This window comes from Stegodyphus dumicola, chromosome 1 (genome assembly GCF_044657685.1).
Source record: "Stegodyphus dumicola isolate Sdum_Otavi_A_Nest chromosome 1, ASM4465768v1".
Lineage (NCBI taxonomy): Eukaryota > Metazoa > Arthropoda > Arachnida > Araneae > Eresidae > Stegodyphus > Stegodyphus dumicola.
Window position 1 is genome coordinate 216,051,144 of NC_140768.1, and position 23,790 is coordinate 216,074,933.

The window sequence follows — 23,790 nt, forward strand, 5'->3', positions numbered from 1 at the left end:
ATTAAAGAATATTTAACTTTATGAAATAAAAAAAAGTGCCATGGAGCCAAATCAGGTGAATAAGGAGAATGCTATATCACAGTAATGTTTTTCTGGTCAGAAACTGCTTGACAGATAGGGCCGTGTGAGTGGGTGCATTGTCCTAGTGCAACAGCCATGCATCACTCCACAACTTTTGCCTGTTTTCCTTAATTTTTTTACAAAGTCTTTTTAGTACTTCAGTGTTGATTAACAGTCTGACCACTGGGAACCCACTCAATCATTACAATTCCATTAATGTTGAAGAAGACAATTAACATTGTCTAGATTTTGATGTGCATGCTTTGTTCCTTCCCCCTGAAAATTGCTTATGCCATTCAAACACATATGCACGAGACAAAGTTTCATCTCCATAAGCCTCAGTTAACATTTGAAATGTTTCACGTGGCTGATTTCTTAAATTTCACAAGGAACTTGATGTTGATTCGCTGTTCGATTTTTACATTAGATATTTTTTCTGGCAGAATGCAATTGCACATGTTCACTCAGTGGCACAGTACTCCCAGCTGGTGTGATTGGATAAGTCCAAACTGGCCACATGGATAGAGGGAGTGTGTGGGACGACGTCACCAAAACAGTTGTTGCAAACCCCACTCTTTTTTCAAGCTACACAGTCTCTTTTTTGTTTTTGTGTGTCACACCTCATATCCATAATAATTCCCTATTAGTTCATAATAGTCCATAACAATCGATAATTGTTTGTAAACATGTATATACTTTATAGCATATATACATTATAATAGGTAGTACAATTATAGATACAACAATACAATTCCCATTTAGCACAATATTTTATGTCATACTATTGCTACTATTGTTATAATACACAAATCTTTAATTACAATGCATCATATTCTCACATAGATCATTTGCGTTCTTTACACTTAGAACAATTAATATGATAATAGTACACCAGGATAGTTATTACATTTACAGTGCTGAAATATTACAATTATACTGATATCAGAATACATATATCCAATTGTTAATACAATTTTAATATAAAACTTAATGCACAAACATATACAATGCAATATTGCTACATACGTATATTCAGTGGTTAGTGACTGAAACGCCGTCGCATGGACCTCTGACCTAAGGTTCTACATCAATCAGAGTTATGTCCATGCGACGGAAAGAGTCTACCATCCACCACTGGCGGCATTCACTGAATCAATGATACTATTATTACAATGCTAAATTGACAATGTCATCTATACAATAATTGTTACATAATAATCCGTATGAAAAATAAATATACAATCAATTAATCATTACATTGTCATGGATAGGATCTATGTTGTGGAGAGTGGAACTTATATATTAACCAGTTTTAAACCTATGTCTTCTTCAGTACGTCATAACTTCATGTTCTTATCAGTTATACGCCTAATTATCCTGACTGCCGTGGCAATGAGCCCAGGTTCGAATCCCGCAAAAGGCTTGGTTTTAATTGCTCATCCCTTCATAAAAGACGATGGTGGCCACCTATTAGGTGCTTCCATAATGAAATAGCCACTACTTTTGTGCCTTGTAGTGACACAAGACTATTAATGGCTATTAAAAAAAGTGCCCACCCCCCCCCAAAAAAAACTTAAAATCCAAATTAATTAGCATAAAAAACAAAATAGTTTAATATAAGAATTTGATAAGACCTATTCCTCTGTATGGAAGCAAATACTGGAACTTAACAAGACAGAAGAAGATCTACTACTCATATCTGAATGAAAAATTCTGAGGAAGATTTTTGGACCCGGGAGGCAAAATGAATTGTGGAGAGAGAATATTATATAATCTTGAAATCTATAGGAAATATAATGAACCTGGTATTGTCAAAATTGTAAAGGCATCTCATATTAGATGGCTAGGTCATATTTATAGATATGATGATGCTGGATAGTGAGGAAAAGAATTTAAAACTGATAGAGTTAAACTGATGGGAAGCTATGGTGCCAGATAGGGTCAGATGGAGAAAACTTGGAGAGGCAGCCTTGTCCTGTTAGCAGGATGTAGAGCTCAAGAAGAAGAAGTCAGTATTTTGTGACGAAAATTTTATTAACTGCATAAGTACTGTGCAACAAAATTCAGTGAAAAGTGTCAAGGGAGGTAATTACGATTCTTTTGTTCCATATCAGAATGTGCCTATTGGCATGATTGAGGGGATTTATATGTATATTACATTTAAAGCAGTAACATTGACTCCATTGACAATTTAACCGGATAATAATTTAAAATACATTGCTAACAATGGATTATTGCTCATTGCCAAAGCAAATTTCCATTTGTCTCCTCATAGTTTTGCATTCCAAAACTTAAGTCTTAATGAAAGATTGATTCTTTATAGTAATTTAGAAACAATCTGAGTAACTAATGCTTCATGTAACAAATATTGGCTAAGTGCAAAAGTTCTACCCATTTTCATTACCCATAAAGAAGAGCAAGTAAATGCAAAATGTATGGTAGCTATTATTGTGCATAATCCCCATTGTTATCTATGACCTCTTGCTATCTATCTGGTAGGAGATGAATCCCATGGCAGTAAAATTCCAGTGGTTTTTGAGTCAAAAAATTCTTGGATGGCAGTTTTCACAGCATCTAGATCATCAGAGATTTTTTGACTGAAGGAAATGTTCAATTCACAAAATAGGTTGGTGCCAAGTCAGGAGAATAGGGAGGATTGGGTAAAACCTCCCAACCGAAGCCTTTGGCGAGTAATGGTAGCAGCATGTGGTCTGGCGTTATCATGATGAAGGATAGCACCTAAACAATTGATGAGCCCTGGCCACTTTGCTACCAAATTTGAATGCAGCCTGTCTAACTAGACAGTAGAAGGCAGCAGTGATGGTTTAATTGAGTGGCAGGACCTCCCAGTAAATTATTCCCTGCACATCGCACCATACACTCAATAACATCTTCTTGGGATGAAGTTTGGCTTTCGAAATCGATGCAGGCGGATCAGAAGGGCGACACACACTCCTACGATGCTTTACGTTATGGTACATAACCCACTTCTGATCTCCTGTCAGAATTCGTGTTAAAGAATGGATCGTTTTTGTACCGGGAAAGCAAGGAAACACAGGTGGCGATTCAGGTCATCCTGTTGATTAGCTGTCAGGTTATGTGGAACCCAACAATCCAACTTTCTCGTAAAACCCAACTTAACCAGCTGTCTCTCAACCGTTGTCCGGTTTACGTTGAAGGTCTCCACTAATTCTTGCACGGTTGGGTGCAGGTTGTTCCTTATGGCTTTGTCAATATCGTCTTCTCCAACATGTGATGGCCGTCCACTGCTAGCCTGGTCTTGACAGCCTCTGTCTCCTTCCCTAAATTTACAAAACCATCGAAGACATGTGCTTTACTCTAGTGCATCCTCCCCATAAACTTGACAAACATTGTGACATGCTGCGGCTGCTGTACTCTTTTTATCAAACTCTTATAACAAACAGTGTCTTGTCCTTCTTGCTTTCCATGTTACACTTTTTAAGATTTTTTTTAGATGATTAACTATACGAGACATGATGCATTTATATGTGAGGCATTCACACGTTTGATTGGCCGACGATTTTCGTCATTACAGTGTCATGTGTGACGCCAGTTCCATTGCAAATTTGCATATCCAAAAACAGGTAGAACTTTTACACTCACCTCCAATAATATAAGAAAATAGCTGTAGAATTACAAATCAGATTTAAAATATAATCCTACATCAATCAGATATTTTGAAAGCAAAGAATGTAATGTAATGTTGTTCCTTTGATGTTGGTGAAGGTAGCTTTTACAGATTAAATTGTTTAGAGGTCTTTTATTTGAAATTAATGGCTGCACTTTTGGTTTTCCCTTGAAACATTATGAAGAAATATATGACTAAAAGCAGTATATCTCAGTATAACTGTTCTCAACTAGTTAGTCTACCATTTATTGGAAATATGCTAGATGCTTTAACAAATCTGTATCAGGTTACTGTTGCTCAGATCAGATTCAGGTTTTCCTCAAATGAAAACTTTATGATATTCTTGCCAGTTATTGCAACCACCTCATGTTCTTGAAAAAAGTGTATAAAAGTATGTTGTTAGGGCAAACATGAATTTTGGAGAATTACTAAAAGTAATGAACTAAAAAGCAATTGGCCTTTTCCAGGCTTTAAATTTTTATCTGGATGATCTAAGCAATGTAGCTAATAGAGATCAATTCAGTTTTAAAATGCTGCTGGACACAAACAGATTTCATTTATAGGATTTTTATAAAAAATCAGAAAATATTTCATATACTTAAAAAATATTTTTATATATGATGAAAGAATATTAAACAAATGTCATTTCACTAATCCTGCCCCTAAAATGATTGAAAATTAAAGAGAGATGCATTCGCCTTCTAATTTAAAAAATCAGGCTGGGTTAAAATTAAAGAAAATATAGGGTTAGCATAAATGATTCATTAATTTTGAAAAGGCTATATTTTCAAAAGTATTACAGGTATGCACATGAAAAATATATGAAAAGAATCACAAACTCACCAAGTCTTTTTCACTATTTCATTAAGTTTCCCGGATAAGTGGAACATTGCTTCATTGCTGAATGTCATCTTGGGGGCAAAATTTCGTTCTCCAATGTTGATGCAAAAATCTAGTCAACGGGCATAATTCTACGGCTTTAATTGTTGCAGGAGCTACACATGGTACAGTTTGAAATGCAACCATTGACGCAAAATCTTCCACACAGTTTTTTGTGGCATTCCAGACATCTGGTCAATTGACAGAGCGGACATCTGGACAACAATACTACAAAATATATGGAATGAGCTTGATTATTGTCTGTCATGTCACCAAAGGGACATATACTGAATGTTTGTAGACGGTGAATAAACTTGGTGAGTTTGTGGTTCTTTTCGTATATCTTTCATGTGTGTACATAAAAAACTTGAAAATATAGCCTTTTCAAAACGAATGAATCATTTATTCTAACCCTGTATATACTGAAATAATAATATATTGCCACAGATCTGAAAAATACTCTTTTTAGTAGTAACAGTATGTTGGCCTCTTATGTACAATTTACAACATTTTGTTATGCATATCATCCAGATTTGCATGTTTCTCTGATAAATCATACCACAGAAATTGATGTGCAACTTGCATAAGATGCAAAGTCTTTTAACTTAGATTCATTCTCAATAAGAAAAACCGTATATAGTATCTTATGACTTTTCATTGCAAATAGTTCTTTAATTTAATTTTACTACATTTGACATATAATTATTTATCAAATTTACTTATTGAATACTTACAGTTATATTAGTTTCTTAATAAGATGAGGATTTAAATGAAGAGTATCAGCAGGCTATACAGTCTTCAAATGGGAATTTTTCAGTGTCTGATAGCTAAGAAAATAGGTCCAGGTATGTACAACACAGTACAAAGTCCGGACATCCATAATCCGGAATAATCTATAATCCAGACCTCAAAGCTACAAACTTTCTGAGCATGCGTAAACGCATAATGCGTTTATGCATGCGCATAATACATTTACACATGCGCACAATACGTTTACACATGCGCGTTTAATGTATAACGGACGGTATAAGCTAGGCTAAAATTATCTATTTCAGTTAATGATACAGATTGCATTGTTCCTCAATATTCTAATTGGATCCGGCTTATTATTTTTTGCAGACTGTTAGAGCAATTTTATAAAAAGTAAGCTTGAACTTTCGATTATGTCAAAAAGAGTTTCCGATTCTGGAGCTGCCAAAGGATCTACAAAGCGAAAGCATGTTTCAATGTCCATCAAACAAAAAGTGGAATTGCTGCAAAAAATGGATAAAGGCATATCTCTCTCAAAATTATGTGAGGAGTATGGCATTGGATGACGCAAGAAAAAAGAAAAAGGAACTTTTTGCATTTTTTGTGGAAGCATCTTAAACAACTTACATTGAAAGAAATGTTTAATAAAGTAAACAAATAAATATTAAGCTTTATTTATTTTATTTATTTTATTTATTTATTTATTTATTTATTTTTGTAAATTTTCATTTTCTTTAGATCATAATTGCTCTTTATTTCATAAATTACGGTTTCATATTTTTAATTTTATAATTTATGCATGCCATCTTACCAGATTTAAATTGATGATCTATAATCCAGAAAACCCCCTAATCCGGAATCGCTGAAGTCCTGAGAAGTCCGGATTAAAGATTTTGTACTGTATAAAAAATTGCAGTTGAAGGCTGTATGACCTTTTCTTATCTTCCACTGAAAAATTTCTTTTTATTATTTTTTTTTAATTATTTCAAAAAGAACATCCTTAAATAAAAATTCAAAAAAAAAAAAAAAAAAAAAAAAAATTGAAACATTTACAATTTTTTTGTGTGTATATTATTGAAAATATTTTTTTAAAATTACCTTAAGAACATTTATATAAATATATTTATTCAATAAATTATGTATTTAATTTTTTAAAGATGGAAGTATAAAATTTAATAATTAATTATACATTTTTCCTTCAGTAGCATATGAGACTGCGAAATGAAACCAGTGCAATCAGCAGTAAAAAATGTAGCAAAAAAATCAACTGGAACACGTCCTTTTCAATCTACAAGCAATACCATAACTGAGGTTGACCTTTATGCCTAACTTTTCATTTGCTAATATAATTGTCATTTCCTATTATTATATATTTTTTTAAAAAATTTTCTTCAGATTTTAAATTTACTGTGTATTATTCAGTAAGAATAATAAAGTTACTGTGGGGTGAATGACCTGATAGATTTATTTCAGTCTGAAATAGTTGTTATATTTCCTCATTTGACAAATTTATGATAAATGCATGCTGTCTGCTGCATAAAATGAATAAGACATGTTTAATTCAATCTATCTCCAAAAGAGAGCATCAATTTCTTTGTTTACATCTTGTGCATTTTCATTATAGAAAATACTAATCACATTGGAGATGGAAGCAAAATTTTTATTACTCTGTTTGTAATCATAGGATATTGAAATTACACATGAATTTAAAAAAATGTGTTCTCAATGAAATAATTTACATTACAAAAGATAGAATTTTAGCCTTTCAATGTTTTTACATCACTTTTTTGATGTTTTCAACACATATTCATCAAAAGGGTATCTGAGTATAGTAATGCCATCTAGATACTAAACAAGCTTCATATAACAGTCCTTTTAATTCAGATGTGGTTAGAGTATAACACATTCCAAAAGGCATTATTTTAAATTGCTAGCGTTCCTGACTGGTAATAAGTGCTGTCTTCTTGGACTTGATTTCCATTTGCCAATTGTCATCCTTTAAATCCAGTGTGAAAAATTCTAGGCAAAGAGTAACTGCTTTTTCTTTAGTGTTATGAAATGCTTGTGATTGACACAAAGTTTCATGGAGTCATCTTTCATCCAAACTTGGATGATAAGTGATGCCCAAAGAATAGATGAAGGCTCAATGATTTTCCTTCAGAATTCCCTGCATTTCCTTCAGAAGTTTTCTGACTTCCTCTTGTTTTGCTAAACGAAGATGCCAAGAAAGTTGCTTGATATGTCGAGGGCTTTCACCATAGATCTCAAATTGCATCACATTCATGCGGCCAGCCAAATGTGATGTCACCAGAGGAAGGCGAAAATACATTCTTAAATTTCTGTATTAAACAACTTGCAGCCTGAATTTTATTAACATTTAGTTTTGGGCTTTGAGTTAAAACTTTAAGTATAGGTGGAGTGGGCATCGGATTGATGGAACTTAATACTTGTCACAGAAGAACAAACACAATTCATTTCTTCTCTTCATATAAAAGTACAAGTTTGTCTGTTGTGTTGACAGTCCTGACTGACACATTTTCTTTTACTTTAAATCCACTAGGCCAACCACAATTAAAATCCCTTAAGGCCTCAGAATGCGAGGCATGACTGTGAAAATGGGGTCACAGGGATAAGTCCATTTAACATTGTGGCGAGATAGTGCCAAGCTGTCAAAGGTTTGGCAGGTGATTTTTATACCCAAATTCGTCTAGAAATCACCAAAACTCATTAAGCTTGGTGGCCATTTGGTGACATTTTGGTTGTATCTTTATGCAACTGTAAGTGTGTATTCCTTCCAAAAATTTCGAGAAATCGAAGGTACTGAAAATTTCTTGGTGAACAGGGCAAAACTATATAAGACCAGAGAGATTATCAGTTCAGTTTTGCTCAGCTTATTGACATATCTCCGTGTGAGCTTAGCTTGCATTGTGTTCGGCGTTCTTAGTACAGTCAAAAGTCGTTAATTCGGACACCCATAATACGGACCTCAAGGCTACAAACTTTCTGTGCGTGCGTCACATTGACGCATGCGCATAAGACCTTTACAGCTGCGAATATGCGTGTGCGCATACGTTTACGCATACGTACGCAATACGTTTACGCATGCGCGTTTAGTGTATAATGGACGATATAAGCTAAGCTAAAATTATCTAATTCAGTTAATGTTGCAGATTGCTTTGTTCCTTAATCTTCGAATTGGATCCGGCTTATTATTTTTTGCAGACTGTTAGAGCAATTTTGTAAAAGTAAGCTTGAACTTTTAATTATGTCAAATAGAATTTCCGATATATATTTACTAATATGTAAAGGATCTACAAATCGAAAGTATGTTTTGAAGTCCATTAAAAAAAAAGTGGAATTGCTGCAAAAATGGATAAAGGCATATCCTTCGCTTCTCTAACCATTCCGAAATCTGTTTATCAATTACACGCTGCTCTGCGGAAGGGGGGGATGCCGCGGCGCGCAATGAATCTGAAGTTGATCTGTCAGCACTATCCGTATCTTCAGGGCAGATGTTTTTATTTTATTTGGCTTATAATTCCTTACTAAATGTAGTATTTCCTCTCGATGTACTCCATCTTTGATATGATTTAAATCAAATTCCTCGTCATTATAATTCGCTTCCGATAGTGAAGAAAGTGACACAGAGGTTATTGAAAACGAAAAAATTTTGATTGACAAATTAGTCGATAGTCTCGACACAGCAATTATAGGACTTGAACAGCAGAACTTTGTAACTGAACAAGAAATTATGTCTGTTTATAGAATTAAAGAGAAAGTATTATCACATAAAACGAAGCAACTGAAACAACTTACATTGAAAGAAATGTTTAATAAAGTAAACAAATAAGTATTAAGCTTTTTTTTTGTAAATTTTGATACCCTTCAGATCATAATTGTTCTTTATTTCATAAATTACGGTTTCATATTTTTAATTTTATAATTTCTTCATGCCATCTTACCAGATTTAAACTGATGATCTATAATCCGGAAAAATTGATAATCCGGAATCGCCGAAGCCCCGAGAAGTCCGGATTAACGACTTTTGACTGTAGTTTGAAGTGGTAACTACTGATTGTGCTGTGTCATACTGAGAACTGCAGTGCAAATACTTTTATGTAAAATGTTCCAGAATTATAAGGTGTCCTTTTTTTATTTATTTATTTTTTAAAAACAAAATTCATCAAGTCAATCATTTCTGTATGCATTTCTGTCCCTTACGAACCCATATCCACGTGACAAGTTTTGGTGTCAGGAGTGAAGTTGAATGCTAGTGATGAACATTGGAATAGAACCAAAGACGACTGGTAACACCTTTGCTACACTTCAAGATGGAAAAGAGCCATCAAGTCAGTTCAAGAAGAGATAAAAGTAGGACAAAAAAGAAGGAAAGGGCCATCAAGTCAGTTCAAGAAAAGATGACTGCTTGCCTAGACAATTTAACTATGCAAGCCAGTGCCTTGAGGTAGAATATGAGGGGTAACAAATCATTTCAAAAGGGCTGTAGAAAAGCCTCATTTTAAAGCATTTCAGATTTCTGTAGTGAGTGGCGGCAATAACGGATTTTTCATCTTGGGACATATAAATGGAGTTCCTTGCAATATGACCATCAGTACAGGAGCCAATGTTACCATCATCCAAAAGAATGTGGCTCAAGGATTGGAAAGTAAACTCATTTGGACACCACACTGTGTTACCCTCTAGACTGTGTCCGGTGGTAAAATCTACATTCATGGAAAGTTAAACTTTAACATCACATTTGGAAGTGCTGCTTTCCATCACTTGACATATGTGGCAGATATTACAGACCTTTGCAAAATCAGATTAGACTTTTTTTTTTAAGGAAATATAATTTTTTCTTGGAATTTAAAAATAATGAACTGCATTTTGCCTCTGAGGAAATAACCCTATTTGGAATTAAATGTAAAGCAATCAAATCTGTCTACTAAATAATAGCTCAAGACGATATTGCGGTACCAGCAAGAGCAGAAATCTTACAGCCTTGATGCATAGCTGAAAAGAGATAGTTCTGGTACACAGGCCTGGGTCCAATAAGTGCGGGGCCCAATTGGAATTTTTGTGGGGTCCTCAATATATTAAATATTTAAATAAAATGCAGATTCACTATATGTATATATATATAAATCAAATGTCATGGATCATAAGATAGGTAAACTTCTACATACATTAAAAAATAAAAATGCACGAAATACCAAAACAATTACATTTTATTGAATATACATTTACATCATTGACTATGAATATATGAATTTAAATTTTTCTAATTTTTTGTTCTGTAAGTTCTTCGAAAATAGTTCGAAAATCCAATTTCCTTGTTTCTTCACTTTCAGTCGACATAATTGCTAAACTATTTAATCTATCCTGAGTCATTGTCGATCTCAGATAGTTTTTTATTAGTTTTAGCCTGGATAATGATCTCTCTCCAAAAGCAATGTTCGCTGGTATTGTTAAATATATTCAGAGAGCAATAAAAAAGTTTGGAAATCCCGTTGCTCTATCATTTTCCGGTAAAAATTTGAGCATTTTAAATGGATTTTCAAAAAATTCTGATGGAAGGATAGATTTGAAAGCTGACAGTTCTTCAGCTAACATTTTTCCATCTATATCAGCTTCCTTCGTTATTGGTGTGTCATTTTCTGTGAACCTAGAATCTGTTAGAGAAATATCTAATTTAGTTGCATGTTTGTGAAGTGCTTCTTTTTCCATATTTTGAAATTTTCCCAGAAACCCAAATAAGTCACTATGATTTTTCAATTGTTCGAAAAGGATCTTTTAGTGATTCTGTAGCTTTGTCTAAAACAAAATTAAAAAAAGATATCTTGTATGCATTTATCGGATTTACAATAGGTTCATCATCGCCTTCATAATTTAAATGCTTCTTTCTTTTCCGAAGCCTTTTATTTCGAAATTCTGTAGATATTTTCAAATCTTCTGCAAGAATTTTTGCTTGAATTAAAACTTGTTCGAATCCAGTATTTTTGTAGTCCCTTAACCATTTTAAAAGTTTTTTAAATGAAGAAAGTGCAACTGATACAGCTACAGATTTACTTTGAAGTTTCTTCCTTACATAATTGACTTGGAACAGTAAATCGTACCAAAAAACCAGTGATTGTTATATATGTAACTGTAACTGTATCTATTATTATCTTAAACTGTAACTGTAACATAGTATAGTAGATGAGTAATGTAGAATAAACGATGTTTGTGTACTTCTTGTAATCAACACCGAGCACGTACCCAACACATATAAAATACAACACATGGCGCAGCTCCTGGTTGATTAAAAAAGAAAATCTTTTTTGAAGAACCATGCAGCCTCCGTAAAGATGTTCTAAACAAAAACATCATGGGAAGTTGTTCACTGTGAAATCGAAACTTATATCGCTGGTAAGTGAGTTGTTTATTTTTATTGGAAGTGACTAAAAATATGTATATATAAACTATTTAAAGTCCTAAATTAAATATGGATGGATTAAAGCCACCAAGTAATCTAAGTTTCGAAGGAAATTTAAGCGAAAATTGGAAGAAATGGAAACAAAAATTCCAAATTTATATGTTAGCGTCTGGTGGTATTACTAAATCACCTGAAATTAAAGTAGCTATTTTATTGCATATAATTGGTGAAGAAGCACTTGAAAAATTTAATACTTTTAATTTAAGTGAAAAAGATAAGAAGGATGTTGACAAAGTAATTGAAGCTTTCGAAAATTTTTGCATACCGAAAGCAAACGAAAGTGTTGATAGACATATATTTTTCTGTCGAACACAACATGTAGGTGAATCGTTTGATGATTTCTTAACCGATTTAAAGAAATTAAGTAGCAACTGTGGATTTGCAGAATTAAAAGATAGTTTAATAAGGGATGGAATAGTAAGTGGAATTCTAAATAAAAATCTCAAAGATAGATTATTAAGGGAAGATCAGTTAACATTGGAGAAATGTATTAAAATGTGTAAAGCTTCTGAATTAGCGAACTTCAGCTGAAAACTTTAACTGAAGAAAATAAAATAGAGGCTATCAAACGTAATAAATTTCGACCTTCAGAGGAAAAAAGTCAGCCTTGTAAGAAAGACTTTCATGTAAAACAAAAGCAACAAAGTACTAAATCTTCTTCAAACTTTCAAGGAAATAAGTACAATAATCCAAAACCATGTAGAAAATGTGGAACTGTTCATAAGTTATACAACTGTCTTGCTTATAATAAGATTTGCTTGTACTGTAAAAAGAAAAATCACTTTTCTAAAATGTGCACTTATAAAAATGTTAATGTTGTACATAATAATTTAGAGCATGAGTTACATAATAATGGTAATGAATATATTTTAGGGTCAGTAGAAGATATAAATCCATTTTCTAAAAATAAAACCGAATGGTTTGAAAAACTAAAAGTAAACATATCTAAATATTTATTTGTTAAATTGGATACTGAAGCTCAGTGTAATGTGCTACCATTGCCTAAATTTAAACAATTAAATTTAAGAGAGAAATGTTTGACTGAATCAAAAGTCACTTTAAATAATTACAATGGTACTACAATTGATGTAGTTGGAAAATGTAAATTATTATGTGAAACATCGAAAGGGGACAAGGATGAAATAGAATTTCAAGTCGTAGCATGTGATAAAACTGTTCCAGCTATTTTAGGTTTACCTACATTGCAAAAATTAAACCTAATACAAAGGATTTGTACAGTAAATCCTGATTCTAATGAAAAGTTAACAGAACTTTTAAAAGGATATCAAGATTTGTTTAAAGGAACTGGGAATTTAACTGGATATACATATCATATTAAATTAAAACCAGGAGCTGTTGGTAAAATAGAACCCTGTAGGAAAATTCCACTTAGCTTATTAAATCCATTAAAAAAGGAATTAGCAAGAATGGAAAAAGATGGTATTATAAAGAAAGTTAACCAACCAACAGAATTCGTGAATTCATTAGTGGTAGTAAGGAAAAAGGATGGAAATTTAAGAGTGTGTTTAGATCCTCAGCACCTTAACCAAAATATACTGAGAGAACATTATCACATACCAACCTTTGAAGAAATTTCATCTCAAATGACAAATGCAAAGGTCTTTAGTATTTTAGATGCAAACAAAGCATTTTGGCAAATTAAACTGTCAGATTCAAGTTGTGAATTTACTACATTTAACACTCCGTTTGGTAGATATTGTTTTTTAAGGTTGCCATATGGACTGAGTTCATCACCAGAAGTTTTCCACAGAAGTTTTTCTGAAATTTTTAGTGATTTAGAAGGACTTCAAATATATATAGATGACTTATTAGTTTGGGGTAAAGATAAAAAAGAACATGATTTAAGATTAAAGAAGTTGTTGGACAGAGCCAGAGAAAAGAATGTTAAATTTAATTTAAATAAATGTAAATTTGGGCTGAATGAAGTGAAATATATGGGACATATATTTTCTAAAGATGGTTTAAAACTAGATGAAGACAAAATTAAGGCTATTCTAGATATAAAACCACCAAAAAATGTGAAAGAATTAGAAACTTTCCTAGGAATGATTACATATGTTTCTAGATTTATACCTAATGTATCAGAATTGACATCATGTTTAAGAGATTTGTTGAAAAAACAAGTTATCTGGAACTGGAATGCAACACATGAAAAAGCATTTAGAAGACTAAAAGATGTCTTGGTAAATAAACCAGTTTTACAGTATTATGATATAAACATGCCAGTAGTTTTATCTGTAGATGCATCTCAAGAAGGACTAGGAGCAGTCTGACTGAAGAATAATTTACCAGTGGCATATGCATCTAAGGCATTAACAGATACACAGAAGAATTATGCTCAAATTGAAAAGGAAACTTTAGCTATTGTATTTGCGTGTGAGAAATTTCACCAGTATATATTTGGAAAAAATATTACTGTGGAAAGTGATCATAAACCACTGGAATCAATTTTTAAAAAGCCATTAAATAAATGCCCTGTAAGACTACAAAGAATGCGTATAAGATTACAGCCATATCAGTTTGAGGTAAAATATAAACCAGGAAAAGAACTTTTTATAGCGGATGCATTATCAAGATCATTCACTGATAAAGGATCTGATTTCTTTGAAGGAGAAATAGAAGCTCATGTTGGATTAGTTGTAGAATGTATACCAATGTCTAATGGTAAAATGGAAGTTTTTCGACTGGAAACAGAAAAAGATGAAGAACTACAAGTTTTAAGAAAATTAATTAAAACTGGATGGCCAGATGAAAAATGTATGGTTCCAGAACTGGCAAAACCGTATTTTAACTTCAGAGAAGAACTATCAGAAGCAAATGGATTAATATTTAAAAATTCCTGTGTTGTTGTACCAAGAAGTTTACGAAAAGATATGTTAAGCAGAATTCATTATGGTCATTTAGGAGTAGTAAAATGCAAGATCAAAGCAAGAGAAATGTTATATTGGCCAGGAATGTCCAAAGAAATTGAAGATTTGGTACTGAATTGTCATACATGTTTAAGTTTACAAAAAGCTAATACTAAAGAACCAATGATATCTAAAGAAATACCTAATGGTCCATGGGAAGTATTGAGAACAGACCTCTTTTACTTTCAAGGAAGGGATTATCTAATAGTTATAGATTATTTTAGCAAATATGTTGAAATTGGACATTTGGAAGATTTGTCAAGTGTAGCAGTGATAAAGCAATTGAAATCAATTTTTGCAAGACATGGTATTCCGAAAATAGTATATTCGGATAATGGTCCACAATATAATTGCAGGAAATATAAAGATTTTGCAAGAAGATGGAATTTTGAAACCAGAACATCAAGTCCAAAATACCCACAGTCTAATGGAATGGTTGAAAGACATATTCAAACTGTCAAGCGAATGTTAGAAAAAGCTGTAGTTGACAACAAGGATCCATATTTAGTTTTACTGGAATATCGTAACTCTCCTATTTCAGATGAAATTAAGTCACCTTCAGAATTGATGTTTGGAAGAAAAGTAAATGGATTGATGCCTATAAAAGAGAATTTTGTCCAAGCTAAACGATATGAAGACCATAAACAACATTTACTGAAGAGACAAACCTTACAAAAAAGTTATTTTGATAGGAATGCAAGACCATTAAAACAACTGAAAACAGGAGATCATGTTTACATAAAAGAGAAAGGGAAAAAACTAAATGAAAGAGGGAAAATTATAGAAGAAGCAGAAAGACCACGTTCATATAGGATTATAAGAACAGATGGAAGAATTGTAGAAAGGAACAGAAGAGACCTTCTTAAAGGAACTAATCAGGAAGAGTTTGCAATACAAAACAACTATGAGAATGAAGTTATAGATGAATCCGAGATACATGAAAATAGTAGGAGCACTTCAAATTTAGATGTGCCTGTAAGTCCTTCAAAATCTAACAGAAGTGTTGTGTCACCAAATAGCAAAAGAGGTATAGTATCATCAAATTTTTCAAATGGACATAACTACGTCACTCGATCTGGTAGGACTGTTAAGAAACCTTATTATTTAAAAGAATATGTTTAATTTTACTACTATTATTATTTTTTATAAAAAAGGGAGATGTTATATATGTAACTGTAACTGTATCTATTATTATCTTAAACTGTAACTGTAATATAGTATAGTAGATGAGTAATGTAGAATAAACGATGTTTGTGTACATCTTGTAATCATCACTGAGCACGTACTCAACACATATAAAATACAACACAGTGATACTAAAAGTTTATAGTCTTTCATTGCATTTCCAAGAGATTCTGTCTCACTTCTAATTTGTGGATCTTCGAAAATTTCTGATATTTTGAAAAGAGCATCTTAAAATTCACCTATTTGATATCTCATTGCTTTTAAGCTTTGAATCCGACATTCCGACCTGGTATCGCAAAGAGGCTTGACAGTAAGTTCTTTTACATATTTGAGAAGTACTAACCATCTTTTTGAAGATGCCAAAAACAAAACATAATAGGTTTTGGAGAATACCAAAGAAGGTTAAAGCTTCTAGGTAAATTTTTGCTCCATCTCCCAATATTAGATTGTAATTGTGACAAGCACAAGGAGTAAAAAATATCCTCTTGAATTTTCTTTTAAGAGTCTATCTTTAACACTGGAGACTTCACCCTTCATATTCGAACCCTTGTCATATCCTTGCCCTTTTATGTTGTTGATGTCAAGCCCTAAACTTTGAATTTCGTTTTTTAGCTCAAAAAAATAGATTTAATCCTGTGCTGCTCTCTACATGTATAAAATTGATAAATTGTTCATATAGTATAGCGATATTCGAGCCTGGTAATGTTCCATCTGAAACCATATCTGATGTTAAGAGACATTTGTTCTTAATGACTGACATCTGGAGTACAATCCAGAATCAAAGCAAAATATTTTCCATATTTTATTCTATCAATAATTTTATTTTTTAATTTGTTGCCCATTGGGTTTATTATTTCATTTTGTATTGTTTTGCTTAAATAACTTTGGTGTATTTGTCTTGTGGCGATTCTTTGTATATGATCCTGCATTACTGGGTCAAATTTTCCAAGTAATTCAAGTATTTCTAGAAAATTTCCATTTGGTGCGTTTTTAAAAATTATTTCATTCAATTTTCATATTTGCATCATTCTTAAAATAATTATAAAATTATTAGTTATAATTCAAAATTTTCAACATAAATTCAAAATTATAGTTATTTATCTTAATAACCTTCCCTAAAAATAGTTAAAATTTTTAAAATTCATTACTTTACTAATTCAAATTATTGACATTAAATTTCTGATACCATAAAATTATATTTTTTCATATGGTGGTGCAATATTTTTAAAATCCTATTTAGCAAGAGAAAATTCAATTTATAATTTAAATGCAATTACAGAAAAGCTGATGAAAAAATACTTTCCTAACACACACTTCATAACTTTCAGTCGTGCACCAGTAAAAAATAACACCACTAATTTATTAATAGTAGCTGATGACAGTATGGTAAACATGCACTTTGTTGACCTTCAAAGAACTTTTGAATGCATCGCTAAATCACTTTCATTCTTGACCCCAAAAACCAATTTGACAATTCACTGATGTTATGTAAACCTTTAGAATGAAGAGTTTGCAGATACTTTATCCATTGGAGTTTCAATCAACTAGTACACGTCTGAGTTCACTGTAAATGTAATATAATTTCGTTAGGTAAAAAGGTTTAAAGGTTAGAAAACCAGCTGCATAGATACACGAGATGTCATAACAAAGAAGAAAAGCTTTTGGGACATGGCCATTGATTCAACATAATTTTATTTTGTAATAAAGCAGTCCTAGATGAGCATTAACTGGTTTACACATCAGCATTATGGGTGCATTATGCACCCCATAATTCTGTGCAGATTAAATTTTTTTCTTGCAAAGGATGAAGTGCAGCTGGAAACAATGCAAGGCTGGCAGCAAGCAAAGTGGAAAAAAAAAAAAGGATGTGCAATTAGTAGCAGCGGTATTTAAAGAATTTTTTCTTTTGTTTAAATTTTAAACTGTTATTGGCTGAAAAATATCCGCAATACTACTCTAATGTAATATCATGATTTTAAATTGACTCACTTTAGATTCATGTAACAGTAGTTTTAAGACAAGGAAGAGAACATAGCCAAATAAAAATGAAGAATTAAAAGGGCTATTGATAAATTAAAGTTAGTAGTTATGTGTGTGTGTATATATATACACGCACATAAATTTAACCGCAAGAGAATTATTTTAATTTAATTTAACTTTACTATTTATGTTTTTTGAAACAATATATATATATATATATATATGGGTACCTAATTGGTTTCTGCACATTTAAATGAAATTTTCTGTTGCCCCCATACAGTGTCATTAATAGTTAACCTCTTCATGTTATTGTTGCATGTGTATGAGCTTCTAATAGATTGAATGCACACAGAACTGGTGATAGCTAGATAAAATTTATTTTATTAAAATTTTTTATTTACATTCTTTGAACTTTCCACAGAAATACTTGTACAGCTCTTCACACTATCATAGAGTACAATCAGTAGTTACACTTCAAACTACTAAGAACATTAAACACAATGCAAAGTGGATCTAAAAGGTGAAACTCTCACGGATATCTCAATACTGTAAAGTGGCTCTGAACTAACTACGGCTATGTCAAAACTGATGCTTTCCCCAATTTTATATAGTTTTTCCTGGGCCACTGAGAGATTTCTAGTACCTTCCACTTCTCGAAATTACTGGAAGGCATTTGAGGGCCAGATATACTTACAGCTACATATAACATCAATTACTGTTATTCAATAGCAATATATATTACAGTTATACAGAGCCAGATTTAGACTTGATAAGGCCCTAAGCTGTTTGATATATGGGGCCATTTATAAGTCTGTTATAAAATATTTTTATACTATTTATACAGTCAAAAGTCGTTAATTCGGACACCCATAATCCGGACCTCAAAGCTAAAAACTTTCTGCGCATGCGCCGCGTTGACACATGCGCATAGGCGTTTACGCGTGAGCAGAATACGTTTTCGCATGTGCGTTTTATGTATAACGAACGGTATAAGCTTAAATTATCTAATTATCGATTTCAGTTAACGTTGATGATTGCGTTGTTCCTTAATTTTCAAATTGGATCCGGCTTATTATTTTTTGCAGACTGTAAGAGCAATACTATAAAAGTAAACTTGAACTTTCGATTATGTCAAATAGAATTTACGAATCTGGAGCTCACAAAGGATTGTACAAAACGAAAGTATGTTTCGATGTCCATCAAACAAAAAGTGGAATTGCTGCAAAAAATGGATAAAGACATGAAGAATGTGACAGAGAGGTTAGTGAAAATGAAAAAATTTCGATTGACAAGTTAGTCGGTATTCTCGGCACAGCAATTAACGGGACTTGAACAGCGGAACTTTGTAACTGAACAAAAAATTATGTCTGTTTATAAAGAGAAAGTATTATCACATAAAACGAAACAACTTACATTGAAAGAAATGTTTAATAAAGTAAACAAATAAATATTAAGCTTCTTTTTTTGTAAATTTTGATACCCTTTAGATCATAATTGTTCTTTATTTCATAAATTACGGTTTAATATTTTTAATTTTATAATTTCTGCATGCCATCTTACGCGATTTAAACTGATGATCTATAATCCGGAAAAATCGATAATCCGGAATCGCCGAAGTCCCGACGAGTCCGGATTAACGACTTTTGACTGTACTATATTTTAATTTTTGAGGAGACTCCCAAGAAAGTTGGCACCCTAAGCTATAGCTTATATAACTTATAAGTAAATCCGGCTCTGCAGTTATAGATGGACTGGATCAAAATGTTGCCAAATGCTCGACATGTTTGGCTGTTCCTCTCCAAATTTGGCAACAAAAAATTATTCTGTAAAACCATTGCCAGAGTTTAGTGAGATAGCTATTTATTCAGTGTTAAATTGACTTGCCTCTGTGTTCTTACTTTTCTGGCAAAACTTCGCTCGCTTCTTTACATTTTCATGAGCTTCTTTAGATCAGATCTGCAGCTACGTTATACTAAAGAAAAGTACTAAATTTCACATTTGATTTCACTAAAATTATTTACATGTGTATAAAATTCGTAACATCATTATTGACAAGGCCATCTTTGACTGTATTTTTATTTTCCTTTTCCTCATTCTGTCTAAATATTTTGACAATGGTAAAATGAATAATTGTTTCATAATATAGTCATCGTTCTAAATTTTTGGAATCGTTTAAGAATTGTTTGAAAAAGTGTGTATCCATGGTACACCCACAGTCTGAAGTAGAAATTCCACTCAGAAAATCAGTAAAGTGATAAATAAAAGAATAAAAATGAAAGTAATTTTGTATTTTTATGATTAATTAATACTTTTCCGTATTTTATTATTGTCATTGCAAATTAATTTTTTATATTTTAATCTTTTATTTGCCTTTTAAGGGTACTATTTTAATGCTAACAAAAATATCTTGAAGTTCAGGAATACCTTGCGTAGTGTGGCTTCACTCAGTGCTGACCCCACTGTAGTATGGTTAGTAATCTGAATAATAAATTTCACTTAGTACTGATTGCTTCACTATTATGCAATTTGGAAAGATTTTATAATAAAATAATACAGCCAAAAGGTTCGCGCAAAATATATACTGTCAAAATAAATGGGACTGTTTAGTTATGCACTTGCGCATTGACTGAGAGATGTGCAGACTAGCAGAGAAAACTTACGCTCAGATTCTGCAATAGCCATATCACATCATCTGAGGTCCATTCTTGTGTATTGCTCTAAAGTCAGATTGAAGCCCATGCTTGTGTATCATGCTGAAAACACTCTTGCTTCAAAGGCGTGTGCTAAAATCTCATTACCTCTGTTTTTGCTGTCGTAATAAGAAAGATTGGATTGCTAATGCAGTGTCTGAAAGTTGGTTTAAGGATTAATTTTGTTCCTTCGTTAAAAGTTACCGTGAAAAAACAAGACAAAGCCTTTAAAGCATTATTATTATTAAAATGCACTAAGTTATTCTACTGGATTTGTAACTATTCCAGAATCTTTGTAACTATGCCAGAATGCATTTTCTTCCTGCCAATACTACCTCCATCCTACATCCTATGGATCAAGGGGTTATTTCAGCATTTAATACTTTTTTGTGAAGAAAGCTTTAACACACAATAAAAGCAACCTGTGATAAAAACACCCCATTTTTGCTCTTAGTTTGGAAAAATTACAGTACCTGAATTGCTGTTGAAAATATCAGACATGCATGGAATGAAGTGAGTGAAAATAATATGAGAAGCTTATGGAAATATGTTTTGCCTTATTGCACTAATGATTGGCTTAATGGCTTGGATTTTGAGATGGATGCAATCTCGGCAGAAGTCGTGAAACTCTAACATGATTTAGGCTCAAAATCGTAAAAACAACCTTGTATTTAGCGTAAGTATGATTTAGGCTTTTACTCATTAGATACTGCCAGCTTCATGGACTGAATTCAAAAGGAATCTCAGTCTCTTGGTGATGAATCTCTCATCAACACAAAAGAAAATGGGAAAACGGGGAGGGGGCTTCACATTGAATAATCTCAAAAAATAATTATATGCCATTGGAGAAACATGTGAGTTGAATGAAGAAAATGATCCAAATGCAAAATGAAGCCTTGAAACAAAGTGAAAATTAGAAAAATGCAGATCTTTGCTATTGCATGATTAATGGGAAAAAAAAAAAAAAAAAAAAAAGGACTGGGACAAAAAAAAAACTTTTATTTTTCTGCTTAAAAAGTTTCTCTTTTGGATTTTGTAAACAAATTAATAAAAGTCTTCTGCTACCTGTTGTACTTTGTACCCTTTTATTATTTTTAATTATTTTAGGTAAATATGCAAATATTTTTGTTTTAACAAAATTTGATAGGAATGAATGACTAATTCTACTATAGAAATATTGTTTCACTCAGTGCAGAAACATTTAGCATAGTACTTCAGAAAACCAGTTAACTGTACTAAGTAAGGTATTCCAGTATTCCAGAGAGTCATAAAGAGTAATTTATTTAATTTCAGACTTCTGAGTTAACTTATTAAAAGATCTCTTTAAGCTCTTTTAAGAACTTTGCTAAAAATTTCATTTTCAGAATGAGGGAGAAACTGAAACTGTTCAAACTAGGTCTGTCCGTAGACGAAGATCAAGCAAATTTTCTGAAATAGAATCTAGTGTAAGTTATTTTTAACTGAATTTCTCTGTTTTTTAAAAATAATAATTCTGAATGAAAATTTAATTACACTTATTTATTTAAATATCATGAAAGTGAATATTTCATTCTAATACTATTAAAAAAATTACAATTTGGTTTGCTTCTTGTGCATACTTCATAAATAGAATTTTCTGCATTCCTATGCGTTGTATCTTCTGTGGTTAATGTACATATAGTGAACTCTTTATGTGATTGTTTTACATTATAACATATTTTCTCCCTACTTTCTGTATGCCTTTGTGGTGTAACATTCGTCCTGTATTTGAGAGGTCCAAGTTTGAGTTCCATCGAGGGCATTGCTAACTTGTCATGTGTCCTGCTTAAAAAATAACCTAGTGTTACAGTGGCACACAAACTAAAAATGTGGTGGATGATGATACTTCACTGCCAAGATTTGGCGATTGGGTCCCCTAACCTTTAAAAGGGGAGGATTATCTAAAGTATTTTCTCCCTCCTTTCTGCATGCCTTTGTGGTGTAACAGTAGCACACTCAACATGTATTCGAGAAGTCCTGGCTTGGTTATTTAAATCAATTTATGTATACATATTTCATGATAACAAAGAGGAGATTTATAAATAAATATGAGTTATGGTAGAATCTATCGCAACCTGTGGGAACGAGACTTACCGATTTCCCATAAGATAATTTTCTGGATAATCAAAAACATAGCTAGAACTTACCTGTTCCAGGTTTTGCAATGCCATATGCAATATTAACCACTTCACCATTCCCCCATATATATATATATATATATATATATATGTTAATACTTTAGTCGATTATTTGGGTATTTAAGATGGGCATTGGCCTTTTGATGTTATCTGATTTATTGAAGTCTTTCAAAGCTACTGTTTGTTTTCAAATAGATGGGTCTGTGTCGGGAGAAATTATGAAGTGGTTAAACATATAATATTGAAAATCTTATAGATTATTTAAATTTAACACATATACACATGACTTCATATTTTTAGAAAATAAAATTAAGCAAAATTTTAAAATTACCATATATATTATGATATATAATTTTGAATATGTATCTGCTTACAAGATAATTGCCAGAGTTTAAAAAATTTGCTGCGTATACAGTAAAACTTCATAACATTATGTACTGACATAAATGAACATTGCTGGGCAAATCTTATGAATGCCCACAATTCAGCCAGCTTCCATGTAATTCTCCTATTCTGAGTCTTGTCTTCATCTTTCATTTTCCTCCTCCTTCTAATCTTTCTACTTTCTCAGTACAAATTCGTTTATTTCGTCATCTCTTGAGAGAGTATGAGACTTCTTTCAAAGTCCTTAAATCAGTGAATGAAAAAGAATCAGTAGTTCATCTTTATGTTCTGTATAATTCATTGGGTGGATAAGGCATGTTACATTGGGCGGTAAAAACCTAGCACAAATGTTTCCCATATTTAAATCTTCAGATTGTTAGCCTATTACATATTTTTGTCTTATACACTTAAAATTCAGATTTAAGTTTAGACCTTCAAAAGTCCCATAATATTGCTGGATAACTGAATACAGTTTACGAGAGATTTTTCTGTATTTAATTTTTTATCTTCATCTCATCATTCATGGTTGGTTTTGTTGCAAATTCTATGTTACATTGGTACATAAGGCATAAAATTATTTATATTGTTATTATAAAGAAATATGCCCTCCTAACAGTATCCTTTCTAATTTGAATCTAATATATAGTATTAT

At 32.1% G+C, this 23,790-nt stretch overlaps 1 protein-coding gene across 18 annotated transcripts in view; it reads left to right on the forward strand.

Annotated features, from left to right (window-relative positions):
* The window catches only part of LOC118201136 (uncharacterized), a 385,427-nt gene that overhangs the window by 53,522 nt on the left and 308,115 nt on the right, over window positions 1-23,790 (forward strand). For 9 of the 18 annotated variants that reach the window (XM_085825478.1, XM_085825469.1, XM_085825458.1 and 6 more), the window contains 2 exons: window positions 6,541-6,649; window positions 21,963-22,043. The exons of 2 other annotated variants lie outside the window; for them this stretch is intronic. In XM_085825478.1, the coding sequence (XP_085681604.1) occupies window positions 6,560-6,649; window positions 21,963-22,043 (171 nt within the window). In that variant the 5' untranslated portion in view covers window positions 6,541-6,559. The remainder of the gene's footprint in view (window positions 1-6,540; window positions 6,650-21,962; window positions 22,044-23,790) is intronic. 7 more of the 18 variants (XM_085825436.1, XM_085825447.1, XM_085825487.1 and 4 more) reach the window with 4 other exon arrangements.